The sequence below is a fragment of the Pygoscelis adeliae genome, unplaced genomic scaffold (genome assembly GCF_000699105.1).
Source record: "Pygoscelis adeliae isolate BGI_AS28 unplaced genomic scaffold, ASM69910v1 Scaffold298, whole genome shotgun sequence".
In the NCBI taxonomy this organism is placed as follows: Eukaryota; Metazoa; Chordata; class Aves; order Sphenisciformes; family Spheniscidae; genus Pygoscelis; species Pygoscelis adeliae.
In genome coordinates this window covers 1,929,413-1,939,905 of record NW_008825303.1, presented here as the reverse complement: position 1 = coordinate 1,939,905, position 10,493 = coordinate 1,929,413, and the positions used below count along the sequence as shown (strand labels likewise).

General features: G+C 41.4%; 1 protein-coding gene across 1 annotated transcript in view; it reads right to left on the bottom strand.

The window, feature by feature from the left end:
• LACTB (lactamase, beta) overlaps window positions 1–9,846 on the bottom strand; it is a 22,485-nt gene extending 12,639 nt beyond the window's left edge. Inside the window, exons 1-4 of the mRNA XM_009330098.1 lie at window positions 9,756–9,846; window positions 7,184–7,288; window positions 2,224–2,399; window positions 1,933–2,006 (exon numbers count right to left, since the gene is read on the bottom strand). Of these exons, the coding sequence (XP_009328373.1) occupies window positions 1,933–2,006; window positions 2,224–2,399; window positions 7,184–7,288; window positions 9,756–9,846 (446 nt within the window). The remainder of the gene's footprint in view (window positions 1–1,932; window positions 2,007–2,223; window positions 2,400–7,183; window positions 7,289–9,755) is intronic.
• Window positions 9,847–10,493: the final 647 nt, after the last annotated feature.

The following is a 10,493-nucleotide window of genomic DNA, read 5'->3' as shown; positions in this document are numbered from 1 at the left end:
CGCCCCGGCAGTCGGGCCGCTTCCGCGGGGCTCCTCACGTCTGGCTGGTGAAGGCGATGTAGAGCTGGTTTGCTTAACCACCAAAAGCCACCTGTGTGTCCGAATGCAGTCACAGGCAGTATTTGGCAACGTGAGTCAAATCCCTGTGAATCCTGACCAAATCCTTAATCCTCAGAAAGATTTTAAAGTACAGTTCCTCTCTGCCGGGTAACTGGAGCCCCCGCCAGACCCCCCGAGAGCTCAGCACCGCCTGCCCCTTCTGATGGAACTAAGTTTGTAACTCCTGCCAGCACCAACGCGGTTCTGACGGAATAAGCTGGTTTCAAGCTACACTTCCATTGCGCTGATGTATAAAAGAAAAGGATAGAGAGAAGATGAAGGATACTTCAAGCCACGACATAGTTTCTGATCCTAACTCTGCCCTCCACAGCAAATGATTGCAGGATCAAATGAAAAAAGCCTGCTGCTAAATGTATGCCAGGCAGAAGTAAAGCAGGGCAAGCTAGGCTAACACCAAGATAAAACCTTTTACCTGCAAGATGAGCATATTTGATCTAGATTAGTGAGGAATTACTTACAAACGTTGCATTTTCCAACGCTGGTTTGAGAGTCCAGTTTCAGCCTAGAGCAGTGCCGATGGCACAGCAAGCATTTGCTTGGAAATAATTTTTCCATGTAGTTGCTCTCTTTAGACCGAGACTACGGAGAGATGACAATGCCCTCCAAATGATGCTTTTAAACTTTCTCACAACCTTCCACATATTTGGTTTCCAATAAACTTTTAATAGCTCTCTTTAATGATTTGAATGTAGACTGAGCAGCAAGCTGAAGAGACTGAAGAGTGACCAAATAGTGATAATATTACTCAAGAAGGCAGAAGGAAAGGATTTTCAGTGCATCAGCAGATTCAGATTGACAGGTAGGCAGCATGTCAGCTAGATTCAGGTCCCATCCAAGGATACATCCAATAACCAGGACTCTTGTAAGCTTTGCCAAGCGGATGAGTCTGCAGATTTGGGATCCTCACATCAGCCTTTTATGACAATTAAAGAGATTGTATGTGCCTAATGCAAAGGCAAATCCAGAGCCACTCAATGCTGTCAGCAGAATTGTTAGTCCACATGTCTAACTGGAGCATCAAAATATCTTTAGTAGTATGAAGATACTCAGTCATCCCCTTCCTATATGTCATTGCTGTGAAATTACTAATTGCAATGATGCTAGAGCAGATGATGTTAGGTCCAAAGAACGTTAAAAAAGCGCTCATTAACAGTTCATTTCAGTCTTTTCTTAGCACTCTTATTGCTCTTCTTTTGGATTTCAGACTACCTAGTCCCATAGTCCAAGTGCAAGAGGGGAGGACAGGCAGGGACTAGTTTATATGAATTAAGCATGCTGTGGTCCAAGATGAGTAGAAAATTCTAGAGGCGATACCAAAAGCAGCAGAGCCCTTGGCATACTATGGAGAATGCAATGGCATCCAAACAGTCATAGTTCATGTTCTTTTTAACTGTTCAAAGTCAGTCCTCTCAAGGGAATGCCTCAGACCAGACTGTTCTAAGGACCTCAAACCCTGCAAATCCCAAATAGATTGACCGGGATGTATCATTACTTAGCAATGCAGAAAGCTCCTTGTGCAGAAAGCCCCCAGCGTCCAGTTTGATGGACTGTGCAGGGGTCTGCCATTTCTTTCTCGAAGATTTTCTGGGGTACAATCACTTAAAACCTGTTGTATACGTGTCGAAGGATTCTTGAACAGCTGCTAACAACCTTTAATAATGGCGACTCCATAAATGTTATAGATGTTGACAGAGAATCCAACAGCTTAAACAACACCAAAAAAAAAGAGCTATACTTGTAAGCAAAAGTGGGGAGTCTGTCCTTTTAGAATGCCGCGTGTGCTCTGCTAGGAGAAAATTCCGAGATGCTAACCTAGGGAGTTCAATCTCCTTCATGTCCGATGATCCCAAAAACTGCAGGATTCGGCAGGAAGTCAGGCCAAACAGCTTTCATGCGTGAAGTCAAACGCAGACCAGATGCTACACTTTTCACTGCAGGCATTTATTTCTCATTAGCATTTTCTCAATAAAACTCTGTTGCTTATCACAGTACAACTTCATACCCAACTAGTACAAGATGCTGTGTTTACTTTCTCGTAACTCATTTTCACTGTGTTAAACTGCCTCTGGAAGTGTTTTGCAGCAGGATTCTCTGCATTCTTACATTAACCTGCTCAGTAGGAACACTCTTTGGCATCACACTTTTGAATGGGCCTAAGCCAGAAACGGATGTTGCCATTTTTCTGATTGCCTCAATGAAGAGCTTTGTGTTAAATCCTGTAGCGCAACATGGCCTGCGGTTATCTGTTGTATCTTCCTCTAAGCTGCTGTTTTTGTTAACTTTGAGTTGAGATATCAGGCTTATAAGGTTTTGAGAATATTCTGCTCCCACTGACAGCAACAGAAAATGAAGACAGCAAGCACTAGGCTAATCCAATTCTAAATTTAACAAAACCCCCCGATGTTTTTCTTCTGTCCTCGTCCATCAGTCACTTAGAAGTATAGGCACAGACTCTCAGCTGTAATCCATCTTCCTTATGTAACACAGCCAGAAAAGTCCATCTGGAGACCCCGCTGGCACGGTGGAAAAACTCCACATGGTTTAGCACTACACCAGCTGACTTCTCCTCTGCTCTGCCTCCTTGCCAAGTTCAACTTACCAGATTTGAAAAGCCTGTGTGAAGAGATATGCCTTATTCGGATGATAACACAATGACCCATTGTGTTAATGGGTCTCTCAGCAAAGCAGGGCTGTGCTCACTCACCTCAACGCAGGCCAGCTTTAGAGTCTCGCCATCAAGAATCCCTTAAGGTTTCATACCCTTTGAGTAAGACAAACACCAAAGGCTCAATAACATGAGACCATAAAACAAAGTGCTTATGTATCTTCCTAGTCATCTTGCTCTCCTAGTTGTACGCTACGGTGCTTCACTGGCTTTCTCAAAATATGTTACTGTGTGAGCTGGGGAACAACAACGAGGTGGGCAGTAGCTTTTACGCTGTTCTGCAGTGGTGTAGCTCATCATCAAAAGGTGTAATATGCTCATTCCGCTGCTGGTGGTCAGCAATATGTGGAAACACCAGGTATTTGCAAATCGTGAGGCTTCATCAGTATTTCCTAAAACATCACTCTTAAAAAAAAAAAAAAAACTACAGGCATTTCGAAAACAACTTACTTCTGTCAGTCCTCCGCGATTTCTGCAAGTGCTTCTGTGGATCCTGATGTCTCAGCAACGTTTAGCAGATGTTATTATGGCTGTTCCTGCTTGTAGGTCTGGACTTTGATCTCGGTATTTTTCCTATGATGATCTCATTTGGTTTTCTAGCTCACCAATGTGGCGAAATTCTACAGTGACAGTTAACATTTCCATTGAAATTGAAAATATGGGTAATGTTTTTAACAAACAACATCTAAGGTTTGAATGACAGGAAACAAGTGATACCTATTAGTATTCCCCTGATAAAGGGCTGGTCAGTTCTGAAATCGTGAGCCCAGCTCTGCTCTTTCATCCTGTTAAATACCATTTAGAACTGCCACAGACCCAAAGTGAAGCTTGCAGGTTGAGTTTGTAGGAAGGGGCTCTTAAAAATTTAGGAAGTAGCAGTGTAAGGAAACTCCTTTGTTTTCTTTGTTTGGATTTATCGTGAAACAATGAAATGTGCCATTAATCCAATGGATTCCAATTATTCCAACTGGATTCCAATAATTAAAGGTTGTAACTTTTGTAAAGACTTCTGGATCTAAAAATGTTGAATCTAACGGAAAATAATTAACAGACCAAAGCTAGAATTGTAAAAAAATTACTGTAATTTATACTTGTGCTAGATAAAAGGAAGAAAAATAGGAAAGCAGCAATTAAAAAATACTATCTATGTTTGTATACATAGACATGGGGAAAATAACGTTGATGGAAAATGTAAAGAGTAAAGGGATAATGATTCTCTTGATCACACCTGATGTTTCTCAGTACAGGAAAGATTTAAAAACAAACCCCTCATTCTTTCTGAATTTGAAAAGAAGACAAATAAAGGGAATGTTAGATGAAGAGAGAAATCAAGCTCTGCTTTCTCTCTCTTTTCAGAAGCAATTTCATTTATTTGAGAACCAAGAGACAGAATTTTTATTCCCCTCTGGCTTGAAGCATTTGTACAGTAGATGGCAGTAAGAAACCTTATCAGTTTAACCAGTTGTTAGCAAAAGGGGTGTCACGGTGTCGTGGTTTAACCCCAGCTAGCAACTGAGCATCACCCAGCCGCTCGCTCACTCTTCCACCCACGGTGAGATAGGGGAGAGAATTGGAAGAGTAGAAGTGAGAAAGCTCGTGGGTTGAGATAAGAACAGTTTAATAATGGAAATAAAATTAATAATAATAATAATCATAATAAAAAAAAAGAATATACAAAGCAAGTGATGCACAGTGCAATTGCTCACCACCTGCCGACCGATGCCCAGCCAGTCCCCGAGCAGCGGCCCCCCCCGGCCAGCTTTCCCCAGTTTATGTACTGAGCACGACGTCCCATGGTACGGAATGTCCCTTTGGGCAGTTGGGGTCAGCTGTCCTGGCCGTGCCCCCTCCCAGCTTCTTCTGCACCTCCAGCCTTCTCAGTCGGTAGAGCATGGGAAGCTGGAAAGTCCTTGACTAGTGTAAGCACCACTTAGCAACAACTAACACATCGGTGTGTTATCAGCATTGTTCTCATCCTAAATCCAAAACACAGCACTGTACCAGCTACTAGGAGGAAAATTAACTCTATCCCTGCCGAAACCAGGACACATGGTCTTACTGAACTGAGTTGTTATTACAGATTCCTCACCCATGTGCATTTTTTGTTTGGTCTTGGTCAGTATAGCAGCAGTTCTCAGAGTATTATTATCTGCTTATCAAATAAGGTAACACCTGCATGATTACAGTGTATGTACCATTTCAGTAACAGCGCTAACCCTACCAATGTGCACCAATAACATTCTATGCTAGGACAGTTATACCCAGCCAAAAACCAGGCATCCCTTCCCCAAAAGGTACATAAATAGGTGCACACTCACAGCTTTATTTTGAGATTGAAGTCTTCCCTGAGTTGTTTCTTTTTTCTAAACTAAGGTCATGGGTGGGTGAATTCTCCAACAACTTAGCTGAGAAACAGTAACCAGGAACAAATCTTTAAACATGTAAGATGTCTGGACCAGGAGAAAAAGCATTAAAAACAGTGGGTCTTTAGACACTGAGATCAACATGTTTATCATCAGCTCTGCTTGAACTATGATTCAGATATTTGTTAATCTTCTTGAGGAGTTTAGTTAAACATGATGTACTTTTTCTACACTACACAGGAACACTGATCCTGTTGTCACACCAGCAGCACAGTCGTGCCATGTCCATGTCCCGATCACAAGTTAACAAGGCAGCAGTGGTGGTCCTCAAGCTCAACTAGGAGCCCAGCAGGGCTGGCCCTGCCCTCCAAGCAGCACCTCATACCCAGAGACTTGTGCAGCACCACAGGTTGGTGACTTTTTTTTTTTTTCTTCCCCCTCAACACACACACACCATAAAAGGAACATAACTCTCCTTAATTTATTCCATTTTTTCTGTGTACTCAGGATGTGTCACCTGGGGATTGTTTACTTTCAATAAACAGAATATGAAAGAGTTTTATAGAGCCACATAGTTACTGCCTTCGTTTTACAAGTTGCATGCTGTCTGACACAGTTCCTAGAAACAATAGGATGGGAGTTCGGGAAATATTTTCCATGTCAGGGAAAGGAATGCTGAAAAGACCATGCTGCGGTTACAGACCAGCCAAAGGGCGCACACATTTCTTTTTCTTCTTTGCAAAAACATTAGTTTTGAAACTCCAGTTTCTCAGTGGTGATTTCGTCATACTTTTAATTCAGGGCCTACTTTAAACCTCTTGGGACTCAGAGAAAAATAATTGTCACCAGCTGAAAGTAAGTAATGAAGGAACATTTGTGAAATACATCAGTGTAAAAAAGAGCAAACCACCCCCCCCCCCAAAAAAAAAAAAAAAAAAGAAAAAAAGAAAAAATAGAAACCATACAGAATTATTTCCTGTTTTTCCTGAAGTTACTCTCCAGGCAGCAATCTCTTCTGGTAGAAAACTGAGCACAGAGAGGACTGAACAATTTTGTCCCTGTGAATGGCTTCACATTTATCATTAGAATTCAGTTGCTGTGTATAACCTTTTTACTTCCTCCAGCTTTTCTCCCCACTCAGTGGGTAGAGGTACAATATACCACGAAAAATGATGGCTTGTGTGACCGCTACTCACACAATGCAACAGGTACCAGAGACAGCATCAGTATCTTTGACTTTTCCAGGTGTATCTTTTCAGACTGAAGTATGTTGCTTCAAAACAAAGTAACAAATCATGGAAGGTGTAAACCACCTAAAAGATTAAACACATTAACCATAAGGTATTGTTCTGAAGCTCATACGCCTAAAGATACAATTATGAAGTGCAGGTGCTTAGGAAAGCTTTCTGGCTTGCTCTAGGGAAGAGCTCCTCACAATTGGGTAATAACTACTTCTCTTTCCACCCTTTCTCCCCAAAATATAAAGCTCAACAAAATGAACAAGTTCCAGACAACTATGCCTGAAGAAATCTGACAGCGAGAACTCTGACTGCCTGACACTGACTGACTTACTCGGGAGAGAAGCGGACCAGGCAACTGCAATCAGTCATCCTGAAGTGCCAGGGTCAAGTGCCACCTCCACAGCAGGTGTCTACAAGTCAGGAAGAAAACAACAGGCACATTTGCTTTGACAGATACAGCAGCAGGAGGAAAAATGTGTTTCCAGATTTTGTGTGTGATCCTGAGGCATATCCCTGTGTGAAGAATACAGTCCTGATTTGCATTTACTGTCTTTATCTGTTCTTCTAGATAGAAGACTCTAGATCCTTCTCAGTATCTATTCTTCTAGCAGTTTTTCCAAACCATTCAACATTATTTGAAGCTCCAGCATGTGTTTTTACTGATTAACTATTGTCATAAGCAAATGCTTCTCTGCAGTTCACACCAAATACTCATCCAGCTATATGTGTGTGCTGGTTGCCAGCCCACTTTCCACACATCCACTACTATGACTATCCGTTCTAGTTTCACCTACCTGTGGCTGCAATTACGCCTTCATTTTGCTCTGCAGACATGTTCTGTGTCACTAAAAATGCACTTCGTGAGAACTGAGCACAGATAGCTTGAGAAACTGCACGGGCTAGTAAAAAACAGGAAAAGGCCTCTTATCAAATTAGTAACATCTCAGATATTTGGGTGGAGGCACTTGGCACTGGGCTTGCGTATTCTTATGGGAGTGAGTCCATGCATACTACAAACTCCATTCCTTTGCTTCACATTATTGTTCCCTAGCTGAGGCATATTTCAAAAGAGCCTCTTTAAAGATGTGTAAGTGCACAATTACTATATGCTACACAGATCAATAAGAAGGGATTTTACTCCATCCCCTTTCCATACATGTAAAATAAATCAAGTTAATAGCATTTACACAGATTTGTGCTGCAACAGGATCATTGCAAAAACTAAAGTAGGTATTTCTTTTGTACCTTTGCATGCAGAGCTATGGGAAACAACTAAGAAAATTTGAAAAACTTCACTACTGAGGGAAGACGACTGCTTGGGATGACTGACTTCTGCAGTAAGCACTAAGTGTGGGACAGTTTGTCCCTCCTGCCAATTGGAATAACCAATCAGATGCTTGAGTTGGAAATACTATCATTTATTTCTTTGACCTTGAACCAAACCAAAACCATTTCCATGTTTTAGATGCTATATATACTTTCTGGTGTATAGCAGTGTATGTCAGGTACACATACGCACACTTAACTTACAGTTTTACTTCAGCGTGATTAACATTACTCAGTAGAACTGTTTTACTACCTGCATACTCATCTTAACGTCTGCCTCTCAGCTTGGATTCTTTTCATCCCTTCATCTCCAATAAAAACAATCTTGTAGTGCGAAGGTAAGCAAGATATTGATGCATGCATCAGAAGAGAATCAAGCTCAAGCTGTACTGATGCTGGAGGGGAAGCTGTGCTCTACTTAATGGATGATGACATTTTTTCCAAGTGGTGTAATGAAAGTTAACAAGTTCCTACTTGACTTGGTGCCTGTCAAATTTAAACAACAGGTGTGAGTAAAAAGCATTTCTTATATGGACAGCTGGTGTTCTTGTAAATTCTCAAACAGGAAAATAAAATAGCAACTAAGAGAAATCCCCATGTTGTCTGAGAAATGTATCTATAACTGAAAATGACACACTTAGTTTTGCTCTTCACACAGCAGTAAAGAGAGTAATTTCTTCATTATTGCTTCAAAGGCAAAACAGATACGGGGAAAACAGGAACTGGGAAAACAGATTTCAGAGCTTTCTGGTTTTACTGTAGTTTAAATAGGGATTCTGCAATCTTCCACCTTTAATACAGTATGCAGGTGTCCTGCTCAGATCAAAAAGAACTGCTCAGTACCTTTGAACATCAGTCTCTTTCTTTAGAAACTGCAATATAGCATTGCAATCCTCACTGGGGACAGATTTTTTTTTTAACCCTACATAGCAAATGTCACAGCAGCTAAAGACCCAGCAACTTTGACACAAGAGAGCACTTCTCATTGTGCAATGACTCTATAAAGCTCGATTCTACAACGCTGAGACTTTGCTCTAATGGAACTGTTTGTTTGACTAAGGCTTAGTCAAACAGGCAAGCCTTAGCTGTATATACTCTATATAAGTGTATGGCCAAAGTTGTATATGCACTTGTGTGGTTTGGTAAAGTGACCTTCTTTAAAACAATTTAGCTAAAATGACACAAACCCCTCTACAATCTGCACTCAATTTAAACTTGGCTTTTATTGATTTTCCTTAATTAAACCAAACTGTTAAAAGCAAGTGATTCACAAAAATAACGGATACAGAGTAAAACCTTCTTATCAGTTCTTTTGCTAGCTGCAGTGTTGCTAATGCTAGCAGCACATACACTGATGGGGAAGCAGAGGGAGGAGTCAATAACTTAATTGCTCAAAACAGCAATAATCTCTGCTTCTCCTCCACAGACAGAGACACATAGGCCCGTGTGCTTTTTATTTCAATTTACAACAGTAAGTCTCAGCACAGAGCGCCTCCCATGGATTAACAACCGGTTTGGGTCCCTTGGGCTGCCTCTTGTATCCACAACCCTTCCCACCCAGTTGTTAATCTCCAGGAAATGCCTTGCACCCAGACATGGCTGCATGTGAATGTAGTAAGAGCACACACACATTTGCTACGTTTGCTAACTGCCGAAAAGTAGCAAAAAATGGTGGGTTGGTTGTTTGTTTGGTTTTTTTTAAGTGTCATGATTTCCTGGTTAAGGTAATTGATAATAAAGTCCTAGCATAGAGAAATTTAACCCAGATTCTGCCATTGTGGCGAGAACCCCTGAGAGAAAGGATTTTTATTGATTTTTATGGGAAAAGCTCCTGCATATTGTACTTTAAACCCAGATGAGGGGTGACAAAGAATTTGCTGCTACCTGGACTTTGCCAGCCACCTTCCTCTGTGGCAGAGGAATGCGGTGGCTGCAGGAACACAAGCAGAGGCTACAGGAGCACGACAAGGCATAACTGCACGGTAGCATTCAGAGGGGGAGGATTCATTCTTCTGTAGATCACCTTCATGCTGTCTATACCCTCCTGACCGGCCTTTAGCCCCCGTGCACAATTCTCTCTTATCGTTTCCCTTTTAGCTGCTTTCTCATCTAGTTCATCTTCTAGATACATTTTTTTTTCCGACAGCCTGCACAAGTTACATCATCCCTTTAGCCTATTTTATAATCTACGTGTGAACAATAAACAAATAAGGAAGTGGTACAGCAATCCAGATTAAGTGGAAAGAAGTCTGGCAGGCTCCACCCTGCTGGCTACAGAAAACCATAATCCAGGAGATTTTGAAGCATTTTCCCAGACTATTTCTCCAACTAGTATTTTTGTCAAGAGAAACATGCAAACTATTGGTGGATGTTCCAAGAAATCCTCTATTTTTAAACTGGAAACTCACACAGATCTTCATGTTAATATCAATACCAATGTGTCCTAAGCAAGTTAAAACAACTTACCGGCGTTTTGCAGTTTCACCTTCCTGATTCTTCTTTCACAAATTCTACTTCAGAGACAGACACCAAACCTGCATCATTTTCCTCAGTGGCATGGACAACTATCACTAGGTGTTAGGCCTTTGCAGGTTTTATCCAAAAAAACAGTTTTCCATGAGCTTTGGCTGAGACAGATCACACAGACACTTCCTTGACATTTCTGTTTGAATCTCAGGGCAAAAAATGAAAACAATATCGATGAAAGGAATAATCCCGAGAAGCAGATCATGGTCAGGCCCTGGAATAGAAGGCATTCAAAATACTTTGCAGGATCGT